Source organism: Myotis yumanensis, unplaced genomic scaffold (assembly GCF_028538775.1).
Source record: "Myotis yumanensis isolate MYYU_CA2020_CCGP unplaced genomic scaffold, mMyoYum1.0.hap1 SCAF_15, whole genome shotgun sequence".
Lineage (NCBI taxonomy): Eukaryota > Metazoa > Chordata > Mammalia > Chiroptera > Vespertilionidae > Myotis > Myotis yumanensis.
The window spans coordinates 18,757,216-18,784,677 of NW_027223766.1; the positions used below are offsets into that span (position 1 = coordinate 18,757,216).

Here is a 27,462-nt window from a genome sequence, read left to right on the forward strand (position 1 = left end):
GTTTTCATTGGAACAACCCTGATTCTTCCCAGACGGAAGTTTTAAAACTTTCTTGCCAAATCCTGCCAACTCTTAAGTCAACACGCACTAATATATTCACTCCACTTCTAGTGCATCTGAATGGGGGAAAGGGAACAGGTAGGGCACCTTTATTGACTCTCCAGTATTTACTTATTACAAAGTAGCTTTATTGATTATAAACTGAGCTCACAGTAGGGAATGACCTACACACTACTCAGAAAACTAAAACAATAGTCTAGTTACGCAGAAAACTCCGTTCCCCACACAGTCATTATTCCACTTTAAAATGGGAAGCAGCCTATTACATGTAGTAGATATTTGCATTTATGTACACTGAAAAAAAGACTAGAAAGTCATATAATAAAGTGTTTCTGATTACCGTTTCTGAGTCTGGAGATGATGGGTGTGAGAGAATGATGACCACAACCTCCCCAGATGACCACGTCTTACTCCCAGAACCTGTGAATGTGCTACATTACGTGGCAAGAGGAATTCAGGCTGCAGATGCTGATCAGCAAGTAGAGGATCCTGGGCCATGCAGGTGAGCCCAATGTAATTTCAAGGGTCCTTAAAAGTGGAAGCGGGAGGGTCGGAGGGAGATGTGGGTATGGAGGGATGACCAGAGAGAGGTGAAGGTGCTGGTTTTGCTGGAGGAAGGGGACGAGCCAAAGGATGTGGGCTGCCTCGGTTCGCTGGAAAAGGCGAAGAACCACATTCTCCCCTAGACCTACCAGAATGAACGCAGCCTGTTGACACCTTAATTTTAGCCCCTCGAGACTGGCACATCAGACTTCTGAGCTCCAGAACTGTAAGGTACCAAGTTTTTTTACGGCTCTAATTTGTGGTAATGTGTTATAGCAACACTAGGAAACTAACGGATGGTCTGGTTATTGGGTTTTTGTGGGGTTTTTTTTTGGGTGGGGGGCGTGTAAGGACGCTTTGAAAGGGAGAGGGTGTGATAGTGTCCAAGTTTTATGTAATGTATGTGCCTTCCCTTTATAATTAGGAAAATTTCGCCTTTATCATTTTTTCAAATAGTATGAAAATAGTAATGAGGGCTGTGGTAGAAATTTTTCAGCATTTAGACTCAAAACTGTTCACACCAAAATTGCTCCTTAAAATTCTTAATGTCGTTTATTGAGAAAATTGACATAGGAACAGTCACGCAGCAAAAAGCGGTAGTTTGTTTTAATCAAGAGCTCCTAACCAATGGAAACTCCAGCTGATAGGTATTTATGGAGGCCCTGCAGAGTAAGAGGCACCATCTGGCTCCCTCAGCTGACACGTATTCTCTCCACGGACAAAGCGTGGCATTCTCGGGCAGGACAGTGTGCAACACGGTCCGAGGCATCGCTAGCAGGAGCTTCCTCTGCTGTGCTTGTGGCCGTGGTGGTGACTCTGGCTTCGGAGATGGTGGGGGAGGGAGATTGTCAGGCAGGGGGAGGTGGAGTTAATGCTGTTGGTTCCCGTGAAAAAGATGGTGGTGGCACGGGGTACGAGAGGAGTGGTGGGGGCAGAGGCAATGGACTATTTCACAATTCCTTAATTAGGACACTAGGGAGCCACAAACATGTCCTTGTTTGTTGCAACATGTGAATTTCCTTACTCTCCTCTTGTAGTTTTTTTTTAAATCAGAAATAGACCAGAAAAAGGCTGGTGCTATGTCTGAAGGGGGAGGTAAAATGACCTCAGTTCTCTTTGTTTTCTCCTAACCCCACGGCACGTTACTTACACAAGGCTCCCAGGACTTAGTCTAACATGACTCCCAGGTCCTGTTTTCTCAATCCAGGCACCTGTTGCTGGAAGCACGCCATCAGCCCTTTGTTCCCATTTCCCTCCTGAGCCTCAAATGTCACCTCTCCATCTTCAGGCCGCTCCCTCCGCCTGGAAAAACCCTTCTCCTCGAATTCCATTTGTTTTATCCTTCAGGGCTCAACTGAACTGCCAACTAGTTTTTGAAACAATAATTGAAAATATGTGCCCAGGACTTTCGTGTATGTTATATTATTGAATCCATTCCATTCGAGTCTTGCTTTCTCATCTGAGTGTGTTTATTTGAACCCGGGATCTCCCTTAACTCCCAGAGGCTGCTGCATAGAACTCCCTTCAAGCAAGAACCATGGTTGGCCACTCTTGCCTCTTTGCTCCCTTAGCTCTGTGCGTGAATCTCTGTGTTATTACTTATTTCATCCTGCTCCCCAGTTAGTTACTGGTTTACGTGTGTGCCTCCTCCCTTCTAACCCCATTGTCAGATTTTTGAAGATGGGTACCTTATTCTCCTGCACCCAGGAAGTGTCGCATGTAGGGCCTTATGAAAGGCAGGCAAGCAGGTAGTGTGTACAAATACAACATACACATATGTTAAGTTACAGGTCAAAGATTTCTTCTCCATTTCTTCTTGCCATGAATTTTGGCAGAATCACCACGAGATTTCAAAAGTTTAGTTTTCTCTCCACACTACCACCACTCTTTTTTTTTTAAAGTATTTCTTTTTTAAAAATTTTTATTTCAGAGAGGGACAGATAGAAATATCAATGATGAGAGAATCATTGATCGGCTGCCTCTTGGACGCTCCCCTCTGAGGATCAAGCCCACAATTCAAGCATGTATCCCTACAAGAAATCGAACTGTAACTTTCTGGTTCATAGGTTGATGCTCAACCACTGAGCCACACCGGCCAGGCCCACCATTCTTTTAAAAATATATATATATTTTATTGATTTTTTACAGAGAGGAAGGGAGAGGGATAGAGAGCCAGAAACATCGATGAGAGAGAAACATCGATCAGCTGCCTCCCGCACACCCCCCACTGGGGATGTGCCCGTAACCAAGGTACATGCCCTTGACTGGAATTGAACCTGGGACCCTTCAGTCCGCAGGCCGACGCTATCCACTGAGCCAAACCTGTTAGGGCCCACCATTCTTAATATACTAAGTTCACAGGTGTGGCTCAGACTGGAGTTAAAATATTGCTAATAAAATTGTTGCTTGCTGCTACTATTCTTTTTTTTTTTTTTTAAGCCTTCAGCTACCAGGACCAGTTGCTCAATGAAGTGGAGTAATGAATCTTGTAGAAATGGCTCTAGGATTTCAAGGTGGAGTAGTAGATAATGTCACTGGAGAGGAAGTACAGGGAAATGACTCAAGACCATCCCACCCCTCCCAGCTGAACTCACCTTTGTCTCAGAACACGTTGGAGGGCAGGGGAGGCGGGGAGATGGGACAGACTCTGGAAGACTGGTTTAACCTGTTAGCTCTAATGCTCATACAATCCAGGCAATGGCAGTTGAGATTTGAGATTTGTGGGTAGTTATTAAAGAGTTTCAAAGCCCATTAAAAGAAGCTTTAAATAAAAACTAAAATTCCCCTCAAATGCTTTTGGTTGTTTGAAGAGGAAGTGGGCCTGATAATTCTTAGAAGAAAGAAATTGTTGATGCCTTTCAGAAATGGCATCTTCCCAAATTATATAGTCAATTTGCCACTAAGTAAGGCAAGACTCTAGAAACTAGTACATGTTTACAGAATGAAAATCCTAATGTAAGAAATACAAAGAGATCTCTTTTGGCAAAAAGTATTTGTTTCTAAAATTAAGGGTTATCATCTCTGCTTTGAAAGATCTCTCTCTCTCTCTCGTATCTCTCTTGTACATTTTTTTCACTTACCATATCCTGTATTTTGCAATGCTATTTAACTTAGAAAAACAAGAGACTATAAAGCCCAAAATAAAGCTTTCTCATAGCATTTTTTTTTCTGAAACAGGTGTTTCCAGAATCAGAGAATTCTTTCTGTGGAATGTGTTTTTCCATTTGCAAATGAGATAAAGCAATTAAAAGAGCCATAACTGTCTGTCACTGGCTAGAGCAGAAAATAGAAAAAATGTCCTCTTCCCTCTCTCAAGGACCTTCTCTCCTCCAACAGGAAGGAATGATTGTGAGCACCCCTCCATGCCTCCTCCTCTCTGGTAGTGAGAAGGAAGAATCTCACAAAGGCCTGGCACTATATATCCTAGAATCAGACATACTTAATCTTTAACTATAAAAGTAGAAAGAAGCAGCAATATATAAATACCTACCACATAAAAACATCATCATTTTTCTCTCCTAGTCTTCTCTCTGAAACACATATACTCAGTTATAAAAATGTTAGCCAAAAGGCACATTTTAGGATATATAGCAATTTTTAAAGGGAAGAGGATGAGAATCCATTTTATGAGCTCTACATTCTACTCACCCTTTTCAATGGTCAATTTTGTCATTGTCATTTAGAAATTGTTATTACTTCCATTATTAGCCCTAGCTGGTTTGCCAGAGGACTAAAGGGTCCGCATTTGATTCTGGTCAAGGAGGGCATGTACCTTGGTTGCAGGCTCGATTCCTGGCCCTGGTTTGGGGCATGTATGGGAGGCAACCAATCCATGTCTCTCTCTTACATCAATGTTTCTCTGTTTCTCCCCCTCCTTCCACTCTCTCTAAAAATCAATGGAAAAAGATCTTCGGGTGAGGATTAAAAAAAAAAAAAAATTAATGAAGGTTTCCAAGAGTGTTGGTGAACCAAGATCCTTCTAACTCTCATTTTAGAGAAAACAATGGGGAAAAAGGAGAAGGAAGGAATGAAGCAGGAAATTTTGCAGACACATTCTTCAGGTTAATGTTTATGGGCATAACAAGGCTCCCAGTCACAGTTAACTAACCAAGTCCTAATTATAGTTCGTGGAGCAAATTAAACCCCCTACAGCAAGAGTGCTCCAACTTTAGTCCATCAGCATCACCACGAGCTGTTGTTGAAACACAAACTGCTGGGCCTCCCCCCAGAGTCTCACATTCAGTAGGTTTGGAGCATGGCTGGTCTAAAAATTAAATTGACATAAGCAGGTTCACAGGGGAGAGAAATTAATTACAGTGGGGCCTTGACTTACGAGTTTAATTTGTTCCAAGACCGAGCTTGTTAAGGAGCTCGTTAACTCAAATTACTCTATCAACTCAATGCAAAAAATCAGCCGAGAGACAGCTGGTATCTCAAAAAACTCGTTAGTCGGGACACTCGTAAGTCAAGGCCCCACTGTACATACATAAGGAGCCTCCGTAAGAATGGGAGACCCACAGGCAGTTAGGCAATTGAGGCTTATGTGCCATCCTGAGCCAAGGAGAAGAGAGTAGGAGTCTGAGACTTCAATGCAGAGAAAGATAATTTTCAAGAAATGGGAAGAGCAAACATTTGCAGGGACAGTAGGGCACTGAGAGGATTTTTACCTTCCGGTGCTGCCAAGCTCCCCCAGGCTACCCATTACCTGGCCCACACTCTTTATGGTTATTTCTGGGTATAGCTCTCTTTTGGGGGCCAGGCCCTCATCTAAATTCTTTTGGGCGATTAAGGGAGAAGTAAAAAATTTTTAATCTGGTCTTGATTGCCTCAGCTCACAATAATGCACATGCCTATGTGGCAGGTTTTGGGAAGGCTCCTTCCGAACCCCTTCAGGACTTCGCATTTGCCTTCCTAACATGTTCCCAGGTGATGATAATACCATTGGCCCAGAGACCCCACTTTGAGAACCACTGCTGGAGAGCGGTTACTTGCAAGACACTTCTTTGGAGGTTTTAAAAAATCCTGATACCTATGCCTCACCCTAGATCCACTGAAACAGAATCTCTGGGCTTGGTCTGGTCAAAGACGAATAAATCTGGTTAAAGAAGTGTGAGTAAATGTTTATTCAATAATAGCTATTGCAATAGGAAAGAGAGCCCAGTGTAAAGTCAACTTGGTCAAAACAAATGGCCAGAGACTTCTTAAAGTGGAGTATGCCAAGGAAGAGACTGGAGAGTGTTAAGGGTCCATGTGACTAGGCCATCTGGGTTTGTTAATTGACACTAATTCTAAGGAGGAACAAACTTATATCTTTTAAAATTGGCAGTGGTGCAGGTTAGAGCTCTGCACCCACTAAGGTCAAGCCCTCCTCTCCCACTGGGACTGGGAGGGAGAAGTAGCTCCTTGAGGGAGGGTGGGAAGAGATGAACCAATGTACCTGAATGCATATCTGTGTAACCAGTAGACACAGACAATGGGGGGTTGGGAGCTGGGCTGGGCTGGAAGGAGTAAAAAGGGGGACTTATGTAATACTTTCAACAATAAAGATAAAAATATATATTTGCATTTTAAAGAAAAAATCCTTGATATTCTGGAGAAGCCAGTCTGGGCAGTAGAGATTTGCATCTCAAAGGAGCAGGGAATGGATTTATAATTGCAACTTTCTAAAGTAAGTCTTCTAAGAGGCCATTTAGGGGCCTCTCTGCCTCTCACCAGGTTTTGGCTGGAACAAACAATACACTCTCCTGGCAGCCTTGAGCTTTCTCGGGCAGGAATTTAAGGGGCTGGTGGTACCCTAGGGACTCAGGCTTCAGCTATTAGAAACCAAGCAGGGGGTGAATGAAATTATTTATTCGGAGAGTCTATGGGGGTTTTTTGGGTGTTTGTTTTTAAATATATTTTTATTGATTTCAGAGAGGAAGGGAAAGGGAGAGATAGAAGCCTCAATGATGAGAAAGAATCATTGATTGGCTGCCTTCAGCATACTCCCCCACCAGGGATCAAGCTGCAACCGGGCATGTGCCCTGACCTGAAATCGAACCGTGACCTCCTGGTTCATAGGTCAACGTTCAAACACTGAGTCACCCACCCGGGGCAGTCTCTGTGGTTTTTACAGGCCAAGGTTGAGGACTAGTTGAGAAGAGAAGTTGGAGGAGTCAGACTAGAGTTTGGTCAGGGAAAGAGTCTTGTCAGTCTGGGCATCTGTGTGTTGAAACTTGCCCAAAGATAAGTCTAGTGACCAGTTGAAAACCAATTCCTATGGTAAGGAGGTTTACAATCCGAGAACAGAGGCAAAGTTTACTTAAGTTTATATGTTTTATGAGTTCTTCTTAATACACAACTGCAGAAGCAATTGGCAAACAGGAAAGATTTCTGTACTATGTCATGTAGACATGTAGCATTTCAGAGTAGCTTCAATTACTTTATTTTATAGATTAATATTTCATTCAAGTTAACAAATCAAGGAAGATAAGGAACTGAGAATTAACTACAATAAATAACCTGAATTCTGGGTTTTTTTCTTAATATTTAAAAATATGTGTTCAGGGACATCTGACTGTTGACTGTGAGAGACCTCTTCATGTCCAGAGCCACCTGTATACAAACCCAGGGAAAATCACATCAAATGACATCTGACTGTGGCATTTTTATTCAGGGGAAATTACGTCAGAATAGATACTAAATGCAGCCTTGAATGGGGTAAGAATTTTTAATGCAGCCTAAGGGGGCAATTTTCTTGATGATGGTATGAGTGAACTAGTTATGGGATCTGCTATGGACTGAATTGTGTGTCCCCAAAATTCATATTTTGAAGCCCCAACTCCCAATGTGACTAGAGATAAATGTATAAGCCAGGTCCGAACCAGAAACCAAACCAGCCAGCACCATGATCTTGGACTTCTAGCTTCCTAAAAAAACTTGAGAAATATATTTCTGTTGTTCAATCAACTCAATCTATGGTATTTCGCCATATTAGCCTGAGTAGACTAAGGCAGAAGCATTCACTCATTCATTCATTCGACGACTATCCCTTTTTTAGGTACTAGAGATACAGCAATAATAAAAATAAAATCCCAACCTGTGAGGAGCTTATATTCTAGAGAGGGAGAAACAAATCGTCAAAATCAAAATAATAGTGTGAGAAATGGTGATCAGTGCTATGGGGGAAAAAGCAGAGGGATGGGGAGGCCCAGGAGGGATGAGAGAGAAGAGAGAGTAGAGGAAGGCCATTCTATGTAGCGTGGTCAGGGAAGGCCTTACTTAGCAGATGACCCTTGAGCAGAGACCTGAAGGGGAAGGATCTTAGGCAGAAGGAACACATGCAAAGATCTGGAAGCAGAGCATGCTTGACAAGTTCAGGAAATAGCAAGGAGGCCTCAGTGGCTGGAACTGAGCAAACCAAGAGAGTAGTTGAGTAACTGTGGAGGCAGGTGCGTTGCATCATCTTGCAGGACTGCGTTAGGGCTCTGGCTCTTACCCTGAGTAAAATGAGCAGTCACTGGAAGGTGTCCAATGCAGCAGCGACATGATTTTGCTTCCATTTCAGAAGAAACATTCTTGCTGTTGGCTCAATGGTGGTGGGATGAGGCATAAAGCCAGAGGCAAGGAGACTTGATTGAAAGTGGATAGATGTTTGTCAAGAGTTTTATTTTATTTGGACTTAGCTTTTGAAACAGTTAATGAAGGGATCTTTTGGGAAGTCTCCAATGATAATTTTGTTCGTACAGATTAAATAGAAATGTATTGCAATCTTGTTTACACCCAGGAGGTAGGATTTCCCTTTGACTTTACCTTCTAGGGTTTTTTTCTAAGATTCCCTTTGGTTCTTTAACAAACTTTACCAAAGCCTGCTCAGTGACCTTTCTCTCTGTACCCTGATATAACAGCAATGTTCCTAATATCTCACAGGTATTGGCACTATCTTCATCCAGCTCCATCATGCCTATTGAAGGAGTACTTCTCACACATAAATTGCCATGGGGGATCTTGCTAAAGTGCTGATTCTGGTTTGGAGGGTCTGGGATAGGGTACAAGGATTCTGCATTTCTAACCAGCTTCCACTGCTACTGGTACTCGAACAATACTGTGAATAGCAAGGTATTCGAGTATTTTAAGCATCCTACACACTTTAGATATTCTTTTTGTGAAGAAAAAAATCAGACAAATGTGTGCAATGAGAAATTTATTCTTTTTTAAAATATATTTTTATTGATTTCAGAGAGGAAGGGAGAGGGAGTGCGAGATAGAAACATCAGTGATAGAGAGAATGATCGATCGGCTGCAGAATCCAACCATGACCTCCTAGTTCATAGGTTGACACTCAACCACTAGCCACACCGGCTGTTGTTTTTAAAGAAAACACTGTTCACATTTTCCAGCGTGTAAGAGATTCCCTTGGGATTATGAATGGTGTGGTAGGGAATTACAGAAATTCTTTCAGGTTGAAACAGTGGTAAATCACTAAAAAGCTTTGAAAGTATGTAAGTGTTCATGGAGAATTTAAAAAATGTAAATTACTAAAGTAGAATTCTTTATGCACTTCAAGAGTCTTGCTTGCTTATAGCTGAGTGGAATCTTGTATAATTATCTAGTTCCATTCATGGCCAATCTGGATGATTTAGCCTCTTTACTAACCAGACCCTCCTTCTCCCAATACTCTTATATTTTTCTACTGCTTAAAATAGCAAATCTATATTTCTCTCACTTACCTAAAAATCTCCAGAATCGGTCATCTTTACCTTATATCCAGTGGGTTCTGATTTAGCACCCTCATAGAGAAAAAAATTGGTAGTTGGTATTGTTAAAAGTAGAAGGTTTCTTAAAAAGCAGCATGGAGTAAAATTGACTTTTTCCTGTGAGCAGATGTAGCAATTTGAACACACGTATGTATAAATTCACTATGATCAGGATAAAGGACATTTCCACCAGTCCTCCCCATAAAAACTTTCCCTGTGTTATCTCTTGTGACACTTCCTACCTCCACATGCAGCAGCAGATGACAACTGATATGTTTTGTCCCTATAGTTTTGCCTTTTTGAGGATGCCATGGAAATGGGTCATCAGACCTTTGAGACTGGCTTGTTTCACTCAGCATAACATTTTTGTGATTCATCCAAGTTGTTGCATTTATCAATAATTTGTTTTTTGGGGTTACTGAATATTATTCTGTTGTATAGATGTACCATTATTTATTCATTCATTTACTCAATGAAAGACATAGAAGTTGTTCCCCGTTTTTAGTGAGCATGAATAGAATTTCCATAAATATACATGAACACAAGTTGAGAATTTAAAATATACATATTCTGAACACACTCAAATTCTCAGATATGTGATTTTCAAATACTTTATCTCATTTTGTACCTTGTCTTCTTATTCGCTTAATAGTGTCTTTCACAGAACAAAAGTTTTACATTTTATGAAGTCTAATTTATGGATATTTTTCTTTTATGGATTATGCTTTTGATGTCATGACTAGCAAGTTCCACCTAACCGCAGCTCGTGAAGATTTTATCCTATGCTTATTTCTGAAAATTTTATAGCTTTCCATTTTACATTTAGACCTACAACTTACTTTGAGTTCATTTTTATTTTTAGGTCTTATATGAGTTCATTTTTATATTTGGGTTGAGGCTGGATTATTGCTGTTTTTTAACATATGGGTTTCTAATTGTTTCAACACTATTTCCTGAAAAGACTATCCTTTCTCACCCTAAATTGCCTTTGAATCTTTGTCAAAAAATCAATTAGCTACATTTCTATGGACCTATATCTGGACTTTCTATTCTGTTCTATGATCTATTTGACTATCCCTAAACCAATACTATATGTCTTATCACAACTTTATATTAAAGCTAATATTGAGTATTGATTCATCAATTTTATTCTTTTTTAAAAAACTTGTTACATTGCCTTTCCATATAGATTTTAGAATCAGCTTCTTTTTTTTTTTTTTTTTTTTTTTTTTTTTTTTTTTTTTAATTCTGGGATTTATTTACCTTCTATAGCTGTCACTGGAGATGAGAGCCAGCTTTAGCTCTGAGGCCCGACTCCAGCTCTGAGGCCTAGGCTGGAATCAGCTTCTTTATAACTACAGAATTAGAATTGTGCTAAACCTGTAAGATCAGTTGACATTTTTACAATGTAAACTAGTCCATGATTAGAAGGATAGAACATGATATATCTCTCCATTTATTTAGGTCTTCTTTAAGTTCTTTCATTAGCATTTTCTGGCTTTTAGTATAGAATTCTACATATGTTTTGTTAGATTTACAGGTATTTCTGGGCTCTATTGTAAGTGGTATTTTTAAATTTTTGGTTTCTGATTGTACATTCATAATTTATACAAATACAAAAAAAATACGCATTGGCTTTGTATTCTGACCTTGCTAAAGTCAATCATAAGTTCTAGGAATTTTGGAGGTTTTTTGGTTTTGTTTTGTAATTTAATTTTTATTTAATGAGAGAGAGAGAGAGAGAGAGAGAGAGAGAGAGACATCAATTTTTGTTGTTTCACTTATTTATGCATTCATTAGTTGATTCTTGTATGTGTCCTGACCTGGGATTGAACCTGAAACCTTGGCATATCAGGACGACATTCTAACCAACTAAGCTACCTAGACAGAGCCTGTTTTTTATTAGTTTTGTTTTTGTAGATGCCTTGGATTTTCTACATAGATAATTACGTTGGCTGTGAGTAAGGACAGTCTGCTTCTCCCATTCCAGTCTGTGTGCCTTTTCTTTCCCTCGCCTAATTGTACTGGCTAAGACCTTCAGTATTATATTGAATGGGAGTAGTGAGAAGGGATATCCAGGCCTTGTTTCTCATCTTAACTTCCAGTTTTTCACCATTGAATGTTTCCACAATATGTTGCCTCTTGATGTTTCTTTTGAAGATGTTCTTAATCAGGTTGAGGATGTTTCCTGAGAGCTTTTATCTTGAATAAACACTGAATATTGTCAAATGCTTCTTCCTCATCAATTTATGATCATGTACTTTATATCTTTGAGTATGTCAGTGTGGTCAGTTACATTGCTTGATTTTCCAATATTGAGCCAGCCTGCATTCCCAAGATGACCCTCTCTTCCCATTTGTTGTGGTGTCTTATTATTTTATATATTGCTGAATTTTATTTCCCAATATTTTGTTGAGGATTTTTACATCTATGTTCTATGTTCTCTTTTTTGTACTGTCTTTATCTCATTTGGGTTTCATGGTTATGCTGGTCTCATAAAGTAAGTTGACAAATGTTCCCTTCGCTTCTATTTTCTGAAAGACATGGTATTGGTGTTTTTCTTCTTTAAATGCTTGGTAGAATTCACTAGTAAAACCACCAGGGCCTAGAGATTTTCTTCTGGAATTTTTAAACTATAATTCAATTTCTTTAAAAGGCAGGCTTTTAACAAAACTTTCCAATTTTAATTTTTTTAAAAAAACCTGACTTCCAAAAATGTAATGCCTACATAGCCATCAATATTTAACACTCAGCTCAGTGTACTAGTTGTTGAGAATAGTTTAAAATGATTATGGTACAATATTGGTGAAAGTGCATTTTCAAATGGATGTAGAAATACGTGACTGAGAAGGACAGGATAGATCAATGGTTAAAAGCATACGTGAACTTTAGCAAGTGACAAACTTATATTTATATTTGGTTTTGTAACCTTGGGCAATTAACATCCCTAATTATTTTTCCTCATTTGTAAAAGAGAAATAATAACATATACATGACTGAGTTGTTTTAAGGATTAAATGAGATAATGCTTGTAAAGGGTATCATACAAAGTAAGTACCTAGCAAGTAATAGCTATCAGTAGTATAATTATATAGGAAAAATTGTAACAATATATAAAGAAGAGAATAGTAACATGGACTGAAAGAAATTATTTTCTACAACCCTAGAAAATGATATAACTTGAAGATTTTAAGGAAATTTAAGTGCTTATGCTTTCAGGTTTATTATTCTGTAAGACATTAACACTTGATATAAAATTCTTGGAAAATCTATTACCTCCAACTTCTGGCTCAATTTTTTTTTTGCAACATTCTAATTTAAAAAAAAATCACTTCAATGATAAAAAGAAAACTACAATATAGTCCCTTATTCAATAAAAAAATTTGCTTGCTCCTCTTATGCTTTCTTTTTAAATGAAATTCTTTAATCTATCATGCTCTGGCTCTGTCTACCCTGTCCAAGGTATTGATACTTTTCCTGCCAAAGGAGCAGGACCTCTGAGTTTGAAGACGCACTTTACTCACTTATTTCCTCAATAAGCAAGATGAAAACAAGCAGACCTGATAAAAGAGGAATTTCAAATTGGCTTACAAGCCTCTTCACATGAAAAGCAAAAAAGCACACTTGACTTAACTTTGGAGATGGCCTTTCTTATATTCGTCATGTCTTTATTGTGGTCTTAGCAAAACTGATGTTTCTCTGTTTAGTCAGTCTTTCCCATCTTCTCCTAAGTGGCCTGCTTTATCTTATGTCTCTGGTCTTCAAAAATCTGCAGTCTGATTAAACACTTACTGTGGATATACAATTAGGTGTAAGAGATGATGCTATAGAAGCATAGAGAAGGGAGGGATTGATGCTGTTGGAGGTAGAAGAAAACTTAGGAGATGAATTTCAAGAAGGTTTTGAAGGTTGGGAATCCTTTGGGGAGAGCAAACGGAAGATAGGTGGTGGTTGGTGGATGCTCTGGATTGCTGAAAGATAAAGGCATGCAGGTGCAGAAAAGCTTGGTGTCTGTATGGATATATGGAGAAAAGAAGAGAGGAGGAGGAATGGCCTTAAATTTGAGTTCCTGCTTGTGGATTTCAAGGGAGGAGGGAGTAGGCAGGGAAGGAGGTTACAAGAAAAGACTATTTGGAGAGGCAGTATAATTCAGTTGTTTAAAGTATGTGCTCTGGAACCCGACTTTCCAAATTGTAATCCTGGCTCTACCACTTATTAATTGTATGACTTGGGAAAGTTACCTAAATTCTCTGTCTGTTTCTTCATCTATAAATTAGGGATAATAATGGAAATGTCTTCATTTGGGTTACTGCGTCTGGCTCATAATAAGCTCTGTATAAATGATAATTATTATTGAGAAATTAGAAAGTCAAGGAAGGGTCAGATTTTGGAATGTTTGGAAAGCTAATAGAACTGAGAGATATGAAAGATAATATGGAAGACTACTGGAAGCATTAGGCTGGGGTTTTTTTAGTCAAGTGAACATGATGCTATCTTTATGTTAACTTATATTGGCTTATAACATCAATCAGATCTACTCAGATTAAAATTTTATTCAGATTTTATATAATTTTCATGTTACACTGAATTTATATCTCTATTTACGACACTGAACTTACATCTGTGTTTCAAAGGATGATGACAAAGTACACCAAACAAGATGCTAAAACCCAGGTTGGAGTCTTTTCTTGTTTAACTAGAGGCCCAGTGCACAAAATTCATGCACGGGGGTGTGTGTCTCTCAGCATGGTCTGCACCCTCTAGCAATCTGGAAGCCCTGGAGGGGGTATGTCCAACTGCTGGGAGGTGGGAGAGGCTCCTGCCACCACTGCTGCGCTTGCTGGGCTTCTGGCTGAGCAGCACCCGTCCCCCCCGCCCCCCCCCCCCCCCCCCCCCGTGGGAGTGCACTGACCACCAGGGGGCAGCTCCTGTGTTGAGCATCTGCCCCCTGGTGGTCAGTGCGCATCATAGCAACCGGTTGTTCTGGCATTCGGTCGATTTGCTTATTAGGGTTTTATTATATAGGCTATTAAAATAAAAGTGGTAATCTCATCCAAAGAGAAAAGTCAAGACAGCTAATACAAAGTTACAGATGAAAGGGAAAATGATCAGGGATAATTAAGTGATAGAAAGGTGAGATTGCAGACTAAGAGGCAAAAATGGACCCAGAAAAGCATTTATAAGAAAAATATATTTTAAAATTTGGAGGATGATTGGCATTTCAGAAATATAGTACTTGAATGTTTTGAAAACAGCAATGAATCAAATTCAAGTGAATACTGAGATTTTTTTTATTTAAATAGGTTGGATAAGCACCAAGCAACAACTACAATAACAGGGAAATATACTCAAAATTTTGTGTAAAAATTGCTTGATTCTGCTACCACCAACCTCTTCTCCTTCACTTGCAAATAAATGACTAAAGATACTATCTTTCCCTTGGAATGTTTGGAAAGCTAATAGGGTAAGACTGAGATAAAGCTGATGTCCTATCTTTTGTTCCAGGCTGGTCAGAATTAATGCCTTGAATTTCAAGTTGGGTGAGAGTGCCCACCTCCCAAGGCTGCGCATACCCCTGTCCCCCATCACAACCACCTTTTGGGTGAAGTCTTAGACCCAGCAAAGGAGGAGGAGGAATTGTCCCCTGGGAGGAAGGAGGATGGAGTCCATTCCTTCTGAGAGGGTTAGGTTATATCTAGAAGAGTTTATTTTTTAAAAAACTGAAAACTGCACTCTCACCCTCAAATTTGTTCCTAACCCACAAACAACATAGGCCATCTTCCACAAACAGCATTTCTACTCATTCATTCACTGGTTCTGATTGGAAAAGGGGCATTTGTTTGAGACCTCTTCCTTTCTCCTATCTTCACTCCAATTCATTATGAAATCTGTTCATTCTGCTACCATAATATACCTCAAATCTATCCACTTTGCTCCACCTCCACTGCCATCGCTTAGATACCACTGGGCAATCTAACATTTATGCAAATCGGAAAAAGGACTCCTTCCCCTGGGCACATGCTGGGGCTTGACTTCAGCCTCATCTGCCATCTTTGTGCAGAACATGATCTCCAGGATCTTGCATGGTGGTCCTGGACCCCCGCCCAAGCCATGGTGCACTCACTGTTGTAATCACCTCCTGCCTGTTCTGTCCACATCCACTCTTGTCCCCTTCCAGTCCATTCTCCACGCAACAATGGGACTACTCTTACATAACCAGTTTGATCACTTTACTCCCTACTTGGTCCTTCAATAGATTTTTATTGCTATTGGGATAAAATCCCAACCCCCTGAACATGACCTACAAGATTCTATATGATCTGCTTCCTAGTTCCCTCTTTGCCCGCCCTGGCACCATTTCCTCCTGATAACTTTGAGCTACACTGCCTTGTTTTGGGTTCTGAAACTTGCTGAGCTTCCCCCCTAACCCAAGAGACTGCCTGCAGAGTTCTTCCTTGACTTAGTTTGACTATTTTCTCCTCTTCCTTCAGGGCTCAGTTCAAATGTTCCTTTTTTTAGGGAAGCCATTCCTGAATCCAAAAGTGGATTTCCTCATAGCACTCTTTTCTCTTCTTAAATCATACTTAACACATTTATAATTATATATTCACTCACTAGTGATTTACTTATTTAATTTCATTTTCCCTACTATATAAACTCAACAAGGACGAGAATCATGCCTGACTTAGCCCGATGTCTTTCATTCATCCAAGTTTCTTTTTTTTTAATATAGTTTTATTGATTTCAGAGAGGAAGGGAGAAGGAGAGATAGAAACATCAATGATGAGAGTCATTGATCGGGTGCCTCCTGCACACCCCACACTGGGGATCAAGCCTGCAACCCAGGCATGTGCCCTGACGGGGAATGGAACCATGACCTCCCGGTTCATAGGTCAACGCTCAACCACTGAGCCATGCCGGCTGGGTGATCCAAGTTCCCATTCAAATTTATATCAAAGACCTTCTCTATGCCAGTGACTATACTAGATGCTAGAAGTGAATAGACAAATGATGTCCTTGGTGTTATGAGGGAAACACATAACCAACCAATAAACAAGTACGCAGACAAGATGATTAGATTGTGGTGTGCTGTGCAGTAGACTCTGAGCTCTTTCAGTTCAGAAATCTCTGTATTCATGAACAAATAGCATGCATTGTTTAGGATAAAGCCAGCTGCTAAATATAACACGAGTTTACTTCATTGTCCCAAAGAAATCTTACTGGGTAGATGGCTCTCCTCTAAGTGGTAGGACCCAGGCTCCTTCTAACTTGGAGCTTTGCCTTCTTTAATATGTGGCCATAGATGGGGAAAGAGCATGGGAAATTGCTTGTGGATTTCTTTTCCCCATGGGCTCAGTAGGGATGGCCATGCTATATACCTAACCGCAAGGGAGACAAAGGAACACAATGTATCTCTGCACTGAAGCAGAGCAAATAGATTTGATGATCAGCTGGCACCTTCAATAGTACCTGGTACAACACTCCCATGAAGAAACAAAGGTATATTAGAAATGGAGCTTGCTCTCAATAATTTTATTATCTGAGTGTGTACATAGAAATCATTATGGTTGCTATAGTAAACTCTAACTTCTGGTAACCTAAAAATAGTCTCTAAAATGAACTTAATGAATTTGTCTCTCAGGACAACGAAGTTTAAAAAAATCTGTCTACTTTAATTGCAGGGTCAGCTGGAAAGTTTCCATTTTTTTATTTCCCACGGTTTTTTGGGGTGTCTTTTTTTTTTTTCTTGTTTCAAATCTCGTCGCTTCACAGCCTCTCCATTCTTGGGTTGGAATCGTTACTTTAGGACAAGTCCACAGTCAGGGCTATGGAATGGATGGGAACAGTGAGAGGCATGCCCTAACAATTTGGAAACGAGTATGGATAGAGCCACACAGTGACTTGGAACTTAAAGACGTGTACCTAGCTTACCAATTCCTTGCATCTATTTTATGGTAGTCTTTATCATTTTTCTGCTCTGGATGAAACAGAAATTCGAATTAGTCTTTGGTGCCAAAAGCAGACACACGGTCATCTGTGTGCCTGGGGCAGTCTGTCTGCACGGAAAGCTTTTCCATCCTGAAACTGGTTTTCAGAGCCTGGACGGAATGGTGGTGTGGAGGGCACCCCGACACCGAGCATCCGCCTGTTCGCTGGAGACGCGGTTCGGAAGGGATCTGACACCTAGAGTGCACCAATGCATTCCGCAGAGACGAAAAGTGCAGCACCCCCGAATCTCGGCCAGACTGGGCTCAGTGCTCTTTCCCAGAGAGAATCCTTCCTGACAGAGCCGGGGGCGCAGGTCTGGATTCGCAGCTAGTTAGTTCCGTGCGCCGGGACGCAAAGCAGCGAGCGAGCTGCAGCTGCAGGTGCAGACGGCACGGCGGAGCCTGGGCCGCGCGGGTGTGTCCCTGACCCGACCCGACCCGGGAGCGGAAGGGCTGCGCTCCGCTAGGGGGTCCCCGGCCAGACCGAGAAGGGGGCGCAGGAGAGTCGGGAGCCTAGTTCCCGGGGGACAGAAGGGACCCAGGGCGGCCGCCGCCCCCCTGCCAGCGGCCCAGCGCGCCCGGCTCGCCGCCGCAGGACGCCCGCCACGCGGCACACGCCACGCCCCGCGCCGCCCGCCGGAGAACGCGGGAGGCGGGAGGCCCCGCCGGGCCGCCGTAGCGCTGCGGCTCCGCGCCGCCTCCGCCCCCTGCCTCCCGGCGCCGGGCGCTCTGGGCGGCAGCGCCAGCGCCAGCCACGGCCGCGCTTCCTCCTCTGCAGCCGTTCGGACGCTGCGTGACGCGTCGTTTCCTCCCAACATGGCGGCCGGGGCAGGCCGGCGGTGATGGAGGCCGGTGCGCGGCCGCGGCGGGTGCGCGTCCCCTCGGGAGCCAGGGCAGCCCTGCTCGCGCCGGGCCTCTGAGCCGGCTCGCTCCTCGGCCCCCCGCCGTCGCCGCCCGGGCTGGGCTCCCTCGCCGCCGCCCCCGAGGCCGGAGGGGCGAGTGACGGGGGTTGGTGGTGGCCGGGAAGCGACCCCGGGACCCGGAGGAGCGGAGGTCCCGCCGGGGCGGCCTCGCAGGGTCGGCGGCGAAGCCCCGCGCGCCCCGGGCCCGCACCGCGGCCGGGCCGCCCGCCCCTTCCTGCCCCCGCCGCTGCCCTCCACGCCTCCGCGCCCCCATCTCCACCCCTTTCTCTCGCCTCTTCCTCCCCCCGCTCCTGCGTCCAGCCGCCGGGAGGGAGCCCCGGGCCGCGCCGCCGCCGCCGTCCCCGTCCCCGCGCCCATGTATGAGGGCAAGAAGACCAAGAACATGTTCCTGACGCGGGCGCTGGAGAAGATCCTGGCCGACAAGGAAGTGAAGAAGGCGCATCACTCCCAGCTGCGCAAGGCGTGCGAGGTGGCGCTCGGTGAGCGGGGAGGAGGCCGGGGCGGCGCGAGGGGGTCCCGGGCGCCCCGGGGAGCTGCCGGCCGCCCGCCCGGAGCTGGGAGTTGACAGTAACTCGGCTGCCTGTGCGGCCGGGGCGGGGGTGCGGGGCGGGGGGTGCAGGGCCGCCGCGGGGCTCGGGGAGCGGCGGGGCTCGGCACCCCGGCGGCCGAGGGGGAGCTTTTGCGGGGGGTCGTGCAGGGCGGCCGGGTGCCCCCTTTGTGGTGCAGCGGAGGGGGAGCTGCTGCTCCTGAGCCCGGGCGTTCGTCAGGGTGGAGCCGGTGGGTCGGGACTGGGCGTGGGAAGGGCTCGGGCTCCGTCTCCCTCGTGCGTGTCAATAACTTTGTGGTGTGACCGGGCGCTGGGGGGAGACGGGCCGGAGCGGTTCCCTCGGTGACAGTCCCGGGCCGGGGCTGGCAGCAGCCTCCGCCACGGGGAACAGAGGGGAATGTGGGAGCCGCCTGGGCTGACCTGGAAGAATAAGACCAGAGGTGAAGGGGGGGAGGGGGGAGGCCATGAAAAAGAGGGGGTGGGGGGAGGATCTTTAGGTCAGCGGGCTTTCCCGACAAGGAAGGGGAGGTTTGAAATGGGGAAGATGAGGAAGACAATGACAGCCCACCAGCCGCATGTCCGGACCCCGCAGCTGCTCCCCGGCTGGAGCGGTGATGTGTAGGGTGGTGTGTGTATAGTTCAGGCGGACATCCTCACAGTCCCGAGAGCCAGGGCAGGCCGAGGAGGAATGGTTCCAGGGGAGACACTGCGATGGATCTGTTGCATCCATCAAAGACGAAATCGTTGGAGGACAGGCGGGGACATTTAACACAAAGATGAATTCCTAATGCTTACGCTTTATTTTATAGCACTGGAAATAGACTAGATCAAAATGACGAGAAGATTAAGCTTGTTACATGGGCTTTTTTTTTTTTTTTTTTTTTTAAAAAGCATTCTTGAAGGGGAAAAAGTGCAGAATAACTTAAATGCATGCTAACTTAAAGGGTGAAGACAGCCTTTTATTTATTGAATAAATAGAAGATGACTTTTTAACTTCCCTAGTAAGCCACACTGGGTTTTTTGCCCCCTTCCTCTTGGGATCTTTTAAAGTGGTGCTATGGGAAACATCAAAGAAATTCCGTTTAAAAATTTTGAATCTGCAGTATAGTGGGCTTACCTTTAGTTCTTTCAGAACTTCCTTGGATTAGAAGTTCACCTTTTGTTGTTCTTGCAGCTAAGGAAAAGCTGAGGTGTATGAGATGACATTGTGCCGTGGTAAAAGTTGAATTTGTATCTGGGTCTTGAATAATTACTATATTGGGATGTGGTGAGGGGAGGAGAGGTCTTTAGAATTTTTAAAAGGATTGTTATGTTCAGGTTTGTGAAAAACTTTCAGGATAAAGCATTTGAGATTCAAATTAAAGTGTGTGTGTTTTGAGACCAGATTTTCCATATTAGAATATATATTTTAATAACACTAAATTGTAAGTATTAGACTGAAGAAACAGAATTTGGTGTGTATATGTATATGTATATATTCATTTATCTATTTCTTTATTTTTTGTCCCATCCTCTCCAAAATGCTAATATAAGTAAGGGTGTTTTAATGGAGAGCTCACTAGCAGTAGAATCTGGGACCCTGGGTTTATCCCAGTGATGTTGCATTTAGAATAGTCAAATCTCTGGGCCTTAACTTCCTTCTCTGTAAAATTAGAATAGATATTGAACTTATTGATTATAATATTACATTCCCTCTAATGCACCATGAATGTGGGTGCACTATTCTTTTAACTTGTGCAGTGAGTATTCCTGCTGCTCTTGATTGACATCTCTAGGAGGCTCGTAGTTTGGTTCCTTCCATTTCTAGACATGGGAACTACTTGGTAGTAAGTGTGCCAGCTTTACCAGGATTATCTATTCCAGATTTTTCCAGTTTTTACTTTTTTACCCTTCCATACTGTTGGCAGAAGCTTATTATGAGGACTCTGAGCACCCAGGCAGGGGCTAGGCATCAGAGTACTTTCTTTACTTGAGATGTGTAAGGCTTTTTCTCACATTTCATAACAGTTACATTTAGCCTCCTACAAAACTCATTGAGCAGCCTCACAATACTTAATCCCTGGTGAACTTGGTTTCTTCCCTTCTAGTCATCCTTATCACTGAAACATAAATTGATAGGAAAAACCCATTTCATCTTTGCAAAAAGGACACTGTCTTGCAATAAGGTAAACCGAAATATACTTTGTCCCTGGAACTTATTATAGACCTCCCCTTTTCTTTTCAGTATTGAGACCTGTGCCAGGCTCACTTTGGTCTCTTGATAATCTGTGTGGCCATCAAGCAGGATGGAAAAGTGAACTGGAATGGCCTGGTTTGGTCATCCCTGATCTCTGGGTTGTAAGTAGGTAGGAGTTGGATGGTCGAAGTACAAAGGTGGGTGTTGTTATATCCCTTTTAAATACACCTGCCTGCATTCATCTCGCCTCCCCTCCCAAATGCTATTGAGCACTAGCATAGAGCTGAAGGAAGATGGCCAGTAAACAAGGAAATATATAGTCTGTCAAATTTTTAATCCTCTTGTTTTTAAAAAACATTTTATTGGCGTGTGATTAGATTTCAGAGCACTGGTATTCAAAATTAACTTTTTAATAGAAAGACCAGTTATAAAAGGTTTTCTCTAAATAATACTCATGAAATTATAGTTCATTGCATATTAAGAAAACTTTTTTTTGTTAAAAGTATAGCTTTTAGGAAATTTTATCTAGATTATGGGAGGTTTTACTCATTAAAACAAAATCCATTCTCAAATACACTAAGTAAAGGAACTTTTATTTTCACAAAAAGAAAAATGATGAAAGTTTCAAAGGATATGCAAATTATTTAAAAGTTTTACCAAATTTTCTTAAGTTCAGACTTTAAGGAATAGTTTTTTTTTAAAAAAGGAAAGAATGAAACCTTCACACCTACATTGTTGCAATCCGCAGGCCCAAGAACAGCTCCAGGTTGCCCTCTCTTGGTACCTGCCCACTACATCTCTGTAGTGCTCACTGAATGAACTCTGCAGAGTGAGGTCTCCTAGGCTGCCCTAGCTTAGCCTGCTCCATTCCTGCTCTCTAGAATCCTGAATTAAAAATAGTCTGGCCATCTGCTGGCAGATGAGACAACAGCTGAGCTATTTTTAGTTTCAAAGAATTTAGGATGTTGGGGGATCTGGCTTTCAGGTAGTATTGTTTGTCTCATGGGGAGGAGGCTACATATGGGCCATATTCCAATTAGGTCTCTAAGTTTTAGGAGTTTCTTTGATGTTAGGGATATGACTAGTTCAACTTTTGCTTCTAACATCATATCCATGAAAATACTCTTCAAATGTTAGGATGAACAAGTTCATGTTTGGAAACTAGCATTGATACAGAATAGGAGTGAAAGGGGTGACCAGAAGAAGGTTTTAGAGACAAGGGAGGCACACTAGGGCAGCAAAAAGGGGTAGATTCCTTGCAGATATAATGGGAGAATGATAGAGAAAAAGAGGAATTGTTAGGGAAGTAACTTTTTCATCATAGTGTAAAGTTGTTCTTCATATTATACAGTGACCCTACTGATTTAGTTTTTCTTATATATGAGGATTTACTTCTAATTATAAGTCACCCCCAGAAATGTAAATATAATATTTAGACTAAAAAATTACAGAAGTTGCTTCCTTTTAATCCCACCCTTATTTTAGTTTAGTGGGGATATAAAAGGATATATGGAGAAGAAATTACTTAAGTGCTTGTGGTACCAGTTTTATGCTACTTTTGGTAATTTCATTAATTTTTATCACTCTTCACCATTTAAAATGACTTACTCCCAAATAATACCCTGCAGACTGTGTACAATTTAATTACAACTTATATCCATTAGCAGGTCTCCTTTTAAACCTTCCTTGGCATCTAAAGTAAAAGGTGTTTTCAGTAAGTCAGGCTGCCAGAATTTTGAGATAGCTAGGAAAGAAGAGTGTTATGAATGAAAGGGAGATTCTATTAAGTTTGAGTTGAGAAAAATTAGTTTTGATTACAATGTATATCAGGTGTACCGGTTAATAATGCGGATTTTGTAATCAAGGAAAACAGGATAATTTCAAGAGAAACATCAAAAGTGCTTTATTCAAAGTAATGTCCATCGCTAGCTACACATTTTCCCCATCTTTCAGGTAACTTGTGGATACCATCCCAATAGAACCTTTCTTGTTTTGAGGCAAACCATACAGAGACCTAATTTTCCATTTCTTCGTATGTTTTGAAGTGCTGCTCAGAAAGTGCGTGTGCCATTGATTGGAACAAGTGGTAATCTGAAGGAGCAAGGTCTGGTGAATACAGCGGGTGGGTTAATACTTCCCAGGCAAGATCTTTTAACATTTCTTTAACTGGTTTTGAAGTGTGTGATGGTGTGTTATCATGAAGCAAAATTACTTTGCCATGTCTTCTGGCTCATTCTGATTTTCTTACGATCAAAGCATGGTTCGTATACCACGCTTTCCTGATCCCACCAAACGCAGAGCATTGTCTTCTTTCTGAAGCGATTTGGCCTTGCAGTCTATGTTGATGGTTGACCTAGATCAGTGGTTGTCAAACTGCGGCTCGCGAGCCACACGCGGCTCGCGAGCCACACGCGGCTCTTTGGCCCCTTGAGTGTCGCTCTTCCACAAAATACCGACTTCTGCGCATGGGCCACGAAGTTTCAATTGCACTGTACATGCGAGCCCGCACGTGGTATTTTGTGGAAGAGCCACACTCAAGGGGCCAAAGAGACGCATGTGGCTCGCGAGCCACAGTTTGCCGACCACTGACCTAGATCAACCCATGATTTTGTGCATTTGGGATTTTCAAAATAAATCCACTTTTCATCACCAGTCACAATTCGATGCAAAAAAGACTTTCGTGCCATTGAAGCAACATTTTACTGATGACTTTTCGGTTTTCCATTTGTCTTTCGTTCAGTTGATGTGGCACCCGTTTTCCTTCCTTTTAAATCTTTCCCACGGCTTGTAAACGATTGGAAATTGTTTGCTGAGCAACGTTTAATCATTCTGCAAGTTGTTTTTGAGTTTGACACGCATCTTCTTCCAATAATGCTTGTAATTGTTGGTCTTCAAACTTTTTCAGTTGACCTGGACATTCTTTCTTTCACATCGAAATCACTTTTAGAGCGTTTAAACCAGCATTCACAAGTCTCTTGAGTTGGAGCATGTTCACCATAAGCTTCCCAAAGTATACAATAACTTTCAGCAGCACTTTTCTTCAAAATAAATGAATTAAAACTTCCTGCAAATGCTCTTTTTTGGCATGAAATTTGACATTTTTAAGCGTAAAAATATCTGATGTTAACACCTTCAGAAAATTTAACATAGGAAGTTTTGAAGCTTGTTATCAATACAACAAAACAGCATACATATCAAATCGCATATATATGTCAACATATGTGTAACTCCATCTATTGAAAAAAAATCTGCATTATTAACCGGTACACCTGGTATACTCTCCTTTGTGGAGATTTACAGTGCCCATTAACAATGTTCGGATTCTAAATAGTGTTTTAAGAAAGACGCCTGCTCAATTTTGCTTAATGAAATCTTTCCTAAATTTATTTGACCCTCGCCCTAGCCAGGGGACAGAGCGTCAGCCTGCAGACTGAAGGGTCTCAGGTTCAATTCTGGTCAAGGACACATGCCCAGGTAGCGGGCTGGGTCCCCAGTAGGGGGCGTGCAGGAGGCAGCCGATCAGTGATTCTCATCATTGATGTTTCTATCTCTCTCTCCCTCTCCCTTCCTCTCTGAAATAAAAATATATGTTAAAAAAATTTGTTAGACCCTCTTCAGCATCTGTTAGCACCCTCGGAAATACTGTTCCTTGGCATTCACTACAGGACACTGTTCAAGGGAAAGAAAGGCAAAGTAGATACAATGACCCTGACTCCTGATAAGAGGATTCTCTAGAAGAGTTACTGTGTTTGGGGAAAGCAGTGTTGACAGTGTGGGAAAGAGAAGAAAATCAGAGATAAGGAGCAGTTGGAAAGAGTGGTATCAAGACCAGAGAAGTGTTTAACTTGCTAACTCTTCCTTCCCCATCCCATCTATGGTAGGCAACTGGTTGTCTCTACTGATAATGTTTAACTTGTAGAGAAACTTCTGTTGGTAATTGTTTTTTTCAAAGCAGAATAAAAGCATATAATAATTGGAGAAAATATTTATCATTTTCTTTACAAAACGGAGGAGGGGTTATTTGAAAAGGGAAAATACATGAATAAATTACTATAGCCATTCAAAGTTAAGTATATTCTTCATTCAGATATTTGCTTAACTGAACAGTATGTGCCAGATAACTGCTTCAGTGCTGGGCATATAACAGTGAACCAAATGTGCTTTAATGGAACTTACTTTCTAGTGGGTTGAGGCTGACAATAAAAAACAAACTAATATATATTGTCATTGTTATCATCTGAAGAAATAAATAGTTCAGAAGGGTAAAAGGAGAAGACCTGGAATGCAACTTTAGATAAGGTGGTCAGGAAAGGCTTTTCTGTGAGGTGACATTTCAGCAGAGAAGTGACAGAAGAGATTCAGCTTTTTAGATACTTGGATGAAACAGAAGTAGAGGGAGCAGGAAGATGAGGGAGTGCTTGGTCCATTCCAGGATGAAAGGTGGCCTGTGTTGCTTGCGGGGAGAGAGTAAGGGCAGTGGTAGGAGAGGAGGCGACTTTGGATTTTACTGTATCTCAGTGATTCCCAAAGTGGGCGCTACCGCCCCCCGGTGGGCGCTGCAGCGATCCAGGGGGGCGGTGATGGCCACAGGTGCATTTGGGGGCGATGAGTAACTGCTATTAAAATTTAAAAAAAAATTAATTTCCAGGGGCTGAGTAATATTTTTTCTGGAAAGAGGGCAGTAGGCCAAATAAGTTTGGGAACCACTGCTGTATCTGATGGAAGCCGCACAAGGGAGTGACATAGCAGATTTACATTTTAAAAGGCTTACAGAGGTGGTAGTGATTTAGACTAGGCTGGTGATGGGAATGAGAATTGGTTGCATTTGGAATATATTTTAAAGGAGCCTACAGGGTTTGCTGATGGGTTGGTTGTGTGACAGCAATCTTGTAGCTCTACAGGGTTGTTGGAGTGGGCATTCACCATGATGATGAGGAACACCAGGAGAGAAACGGTTTTCGGGAAGTAAGTTTATATAGTAAAATATTTTCACCCAACTCTTTACATGTAGTTTTAGAATTATTTAATAGGATGTCCTGATTATGATATGATAGGATATTTTCTATTGAGAATACACAAAATAATTTCAAATTTGAGTTGGCAGAGTTTTTTATTGAGTTTTTTTCCGCAGAGAACAAGCCTTTCACAAAGTTTTCGTTACAGTCCACAACTGGCCTGGTCCCTTATTGGGATAGAATCTTTGCAGATGTAATTACTAAGAATCTCAAGATGAAATCATTTTGGACTTAGGGTGGGTCCTAATTCCAAAGACTGGTGTCTTTATAAATAGAGGAAGGAACACAGACACACAAGTGAAGAAGGCCATGTGAAAGTGCAGGCAGAGGTTAGAGTTATGCTGCCATAGCCAAGGAACTCCAAGAGGCCCCAGAAGTTAGGAAGAGGCAAGGAAGGATTCTTCTCTGGAGCTCTAGAAGTAGCGTGACTCTGCTGACACCTTGAGTTCAGACTCTGGCCCCAGAACTGAGAGAGCGAATTTCTGTTGTTTTAAGCCACCAAGTTTGTAGTTAATTTGTTAAGGCAGCCCTAGAAAACTAGTAGAAGTTCCTTTTATCCTAACTTTTCAGAACCAGTATGGTCTGTTTGAGCTTACACTTAAAGAATACACAATTTTACTGGGCTTTGCTTTATTGCACTTCGCAAATACTGTGTTTTGTTTTGTGTGTGTGTGTGTTGTTGTTTTTTTAACAAATTGAAGGTTTGTGGCAACCCTGCATCAAGTAAGTTAATGGTGCCAAAAAGATTGAGTTGCTGAAGGCCCAGCTGAAGGTTAGCGGATTTTTTTTTAGCAATACAGTATTTTTTAATTTAAGGTGTATGCATTGGTTTTTGTTTTGTTTTGTTTTAGACATACTGATGTTGATCACTTAATAGACTACAGTACATAAACATAGATTTCATATGCATTGGGAAACCAAAATATTTGTGTGACTCACTTTATTGAAATAATTCACTTTACGTTGTGGTGGTCTGGAACCAAACCTGTAATAGCTACAAAGTGTGCCTGTATTTGTTTAAACAAACAAATGATCTCTTTGTCTAGTCTCTGTTTTATAATTCTCAAAAGCTGTTATTCAGAGACTTTAGGGTACATGAGTCTCTTGAAAAACTTCTTTAAAAAAAGAGTCCTGGGTCCAAATATTTGAAAGTTTTGTGTTCTACTTTCGGTATTTTTGTTTTGCTTAGATTTAGACTTGATATAACTACATTAACCTATATAGCCTATGTTATCTTCTCATTCAGAAAAGATTGTAAAAACAGTCTTTAAAATACTGTGATATGAAGTAGCTGTAGAAAACTCCATGTGGGACAATTAATTTTTTTCTTTCGACTTTGAAAGTGAAAAGGTATACAGTGAGACCTTATGTAATCAACTGTTAATAACCCTCATCTGTCCTGAACCTTGCTAAGAAATGAAATAATCAATACAAGTATAAGCTGACAAAGAAGATATAATGAAGGCCAAGCACTT

General features: G+C 41.9%; 1 protein-coding gene across 1 annotated transcript in view; it reads left to right on the forward strand.

The window, feature by feature from the left end:
* Window positions 1–345: 345 nt before the first annotated feature.
* Window positions 346–27,462, forward strand: part of ARFGEF1 (ARF guanine nucleotide exchange factor 1) — a 118,277-nt gene continuing 91,160 nt past the window's right edge. Inside the window, exons 1-2 of the mRNA XM_070392406.1 lie at window positions 346–562; window positions 18,550–18,728. Of these exons, the coding sequence (XP_070248507.1) occupies window positions 348–562; window positions 18,550–18,728 (394 nt within the window). The 5' untranslated portion in view covers window positions 346–347. The remainder of the gene's footprint in view (window positions 563–18,549; window positions 18,729–27,462) is intronic.